General features: G+C 34.7%; 1 protein-coding gene across 5 annotated transcripts in view; it reads right to left on the bottom strand.

Moving 5' to 3' along the window:
* ZNF215 (zinc finger protein 215) overlaps positions 1-3,831 on the bottom strand; it is a 19,779-nt gene that overhangs the window by 13,349 nt on the left and 2,599 nt on the right. For 4 of the 5 annotated variants that reach the window (XM_011383485.2, XM_011383484.2, XM_023525069.1 and 1 more), the window contains exon 2: positions 448-1,017. The exons of the other annotated variant lie outside the window; for it this stretch is intronic. In XM_011383485.2, coding sequence (XP_011381787.1) covers positions 448-847 — 400 coding nt within the window. In that variant the 5' untranslated portion in view covers positions 848-1,017. The remainder of the gene's footprint in view (positions 1-447; positions 1,018-3,831) is intronic. 5 annotated transcript variants of the gene reach the window in all.

Genomic DNA, 3,831 nt, shown 5'->3' with positions numbered 1-3,831 from the left:
TTTTTTTTAACGTTTTTCTTTCTTTTTAATTGAGGCACATCTGGCATATTATATGAGTTTCAAGAGTACAACATAATGATTCAATATTTGTAAATATTGTGAAATGATCACCACAATAAGTTGTTAACATCTGTCACTGTATATAATTACAATTTTTTTCTTATAACTTTTAAGATCTACTTTCTTAGCAACTTTCAAATAATAATGTATAATAATACAGTATTATTGACTACAGTCATCATGCAGTACATTACACCCCATGACTTATTTATTTCATAACTGAAAGTTTGTACCTTTGACCCTCTCACCCATTTCACTCACCTGTTACCCAATGCTTTTGGCAAACACCAATCTGGTCTCTGAATCTATGAGCTCAGTATTTTTGTTTTTGTTTTTAGATTTCACATAAGGGTCAACTATTCTACTGCCAGTTTTCTATATTCTCACCTTTGTCTTTAAGCATTTCAATCACATCCTCTATGAGGGTCACCACTTCTTTGCTGCTCTTTGGATGTTGTAAATTTACCCAAGTCCTGACCTCTTCAGGGAGAATTGTCAGGAATTGCTCCAGCACCAACAGCTCTAGGATCTGCTTCTTTGTATGAATCTCTGGTCTCAGCCACTGAAGACACAGCTCCCAGAGTTGGCTCAGGGCTTCCTGAGGACCAGACACTTCCAAGTACTGAAAATGTCTGAACTTTCGACGAGAGGCCTCAGAGTTATAGGTCTCCATGACTGGGATGGTTTCCTGCTGCCAAGACAAATTTGCTCTCAAGACATCACTTTGTTCACATAGAGCCGGGTTTTCAGGTTTTGAGATAGCCATCAAGTTGTTCAGGGGCTGCATCTTCCTGCATAGAACTCCTTCTGTTACTTGGATTTGTCTTACCAGAGGATTCCAGAAATTCTTAAGCACTTGTGTACTATATATATGTGGTAGGATTTGAACCAAGTTTAGTTCAAGAGAAAAGTTCCAGGATCTTCGGATACAAAGTCAACATTCAGGTACCTGAGAGACTGAAAAAAGATACAAATATGACCAATAGATAATGTACATGTACTAGAATAGTGCTAAAAGATAAAAAAAAAAAAGTAAAATTAATAAAATTATCTAAGAAAATAAATATAATGAATTCTTTCATTCTTGTTTCTTTCTTTAGAACGAGAAAATATGCTGTCCCTTCTCCCAACCACCTGCCAAAGACAGAGAAACACATATTGATAGACATCACATTAAAAAAAGTGATAAATGAAATAGTCCTTTGAAAACAAACTTCATAATTTAATTGCAGTTAAATTTTTCCCATACCAGATAACAACTCATTTTTGCTTTACAACTAAGCAAAACAAATCTTCAGTCAAGATATTCAGGTTATTAAGGTTTCATTCTAGAGATGCCTAAAAACCTCCTCTTAAATTCTCATTAAAATACCAATAAAGTTATATAAAATGAGTAAAACTGGCAATAGCACTAGAAATTAAGGTGAGAAACTATTATTTTAAAAATATAAGAATAAATATCCACGAGCCATTTCATTGTTAGGGATAAATAAAAAAGTGCCTTCATAGACAATAATTTTCATTTGTTAGGACTCACTATAGGCCAGTGTGCAATATCCACCAGGGAGGTCTTAGTCTCAACCAAACATTTAGACTCGCAAGACTACCATGGGTCAAATTTGGCACCAGTTTATTCAGAAGGCTATTGGACAGAAAACATAGCTTGCTAGCAGAGTAACTGGCATTTTTCTTCAGTGGGAGTTTTCATAGAGTATAGCTCAAATAAGGAGACCTAAATAGGTTACATAGAAAGCATCTTGACTGAAAAGCTTTCCCACAGGAGCCAATATCTTTTCTAACAACTCTGTGAGCACTGAGGGTTCCCCAAAGAGCTTGCCCAACTATAACACTCTTATGTTCAGGTAAATTCAGATACAGTTATACTATTTACAATTCTCCCAGTTCAGATGCAATTTACTATTCAAGGGTCATTCTGACTGTATGCCTCTAGGTCAGTGGTTTTCAGGGGTGATTTTGCCACTAGGGGAAATAAGGCAATGTCTCGAGACAGTTTTGGTTGTCAGAACTGGGGGTTATTACTGGGAGGAGGCCAGGGATGCTGCTAAACATCCTACAGTGCAGAAGACAGCCCTCTATAACAAAGAACTGTCCAGCCTAAAATATCAATAATTCCGAGATTAAGAAACTGTTATAGGCAATACATACTGACTAAGAGTACATACTTGAAAGTCATACCTGACAAGAGCTTAAATCTCAGTTAAAGTTACTATATATATAAAATTGAACAAATTATTTAACAAAAGCTTGAGTTTTCTCATCTGTACCATGACTATAAGAATATCTATCTGAGTGAATTAAAGAGATTAAAAGAACACTCATCTCACTTCTTGACAGGCAGTAAGAACTTAATACATACTTTGTTGGAAGTTTTTAATGTAAGTGGATATTGAATTTTGTCAAAGGCTTTTTCTATTGAGATGACCATATGATTTTTATCCTTCATTTTGTTAATGCAGTGTCTTACACTGACTGACTTGTGGATATATCTGCAAATCATATATCTGATAAGGGGTTAATATCCAAAATATATAAAGAACTCATACAACTCAATAGCAAAAACAAACAATCCAATTTAAAAAAAAAATTGGCAGAAGATATGAATAGATATATTTCCAAAGAAGACATACAGATGGCCACCAGGTACGTGAAAAGATGCTCAGCATTACTAATCATCAGGGAAATGCAAATCTAAACCACAATGAAATACCACCTATTATAATAGCTAAAAAGACAAGAGATAACAACTGTTGATGAGAATGTAAAGAAGAAAGAACCCTTGTGCACTGTTGGTGGGAATGGAAATTGGTGCAGCCACTGTGGAAAACAGTATGGAGTTTCCTTAAAAAAATTAAAACCAGAACTACCATATGATTCAGCAATTCCACTTCCGAGAATATATCTGAAGAAAACAAAAACACTAACTCCAAAAGACATATGCACCCATATGTTCACTGCAGTACTGTTTATAAGAGCCAAGATATGGAAACAACCTAAGGGTCCACTGGTAAATGAATGAAACAAAGAAATTGTGGTATATATACAAAATGGAATATTATTCAGCCATGAAAAGGAAAGAAATCTTGCCAATTGCAACAACATGGATGGACTTCAAGGGCATTATGCTAAGTGAAATAAGTCAGACAAAGACAAATACCATATGAGCTCTCTTATATGCAGTACCTAAAAACAAAACAACAACAACAACAACAAAAACCCAAGCTCATAGATTCAGAAAACAGATTGGTGGTTGCCAAAAGAAATAGGTGGGAGAATGAGAGAAATGAGTGAAGAGAGTCAAAAGGTTTAAACAAACAAAAAAAGGACCTAGAAAGCAAATGGGCAGAATATCACTTCTCAATACTTTCCATTGTGTCTTGTTGAAACCATGTAATGTCCATTAAAAAAATAAGCACTCAGTAGATTATCATATATACATTTGTATGTCTGCTTGTTAGTAGATCTTACAGATTAGTGAAAACTTTGTGCACAAAAGTATTTCCTGACTCCTGAGCTCCAACACAAACTTTCTTCAAAGCTTAAGGAAAGTCAAGGTTCATTAAAAAAAAAATGTTTGAAAGTGCCAAAGAGGTATAACTGAGTCCCAGCAAAAAAATGAACTACAGGCCCAGATAAACTTTAAAAACTAATACAAAGGAAGAAAGGGGGCAGGGGACTCACAGGCCATATGTTAAAAATAGAATGAAACAAAACAATAAGGAAGCACAAAAAGTAAAAAATTAAAATTAGAAA

Source organism: Pteropus vampyrus, unplaced genomic scaffold (genome assembly GCF_000151845.1).
Source record: "Pteropus vampyrus isolate Shadow unplaced genomic scaffold, Pvam_2.0 Scaffold522, whole genome shotgun sequence".
Classification (NCBI taxonomy): Eukaryota; Metazoa; Chordata; class Mammalia; order Chiroptera; family Pteropodidae; genus Pteropus; species Pteropus vampyrus.
The sequence above is the reverse complement of the archived record's forward strand: the minus strand, read 5'-3'. Positions and strand labels throughout refer to the sequence as shown.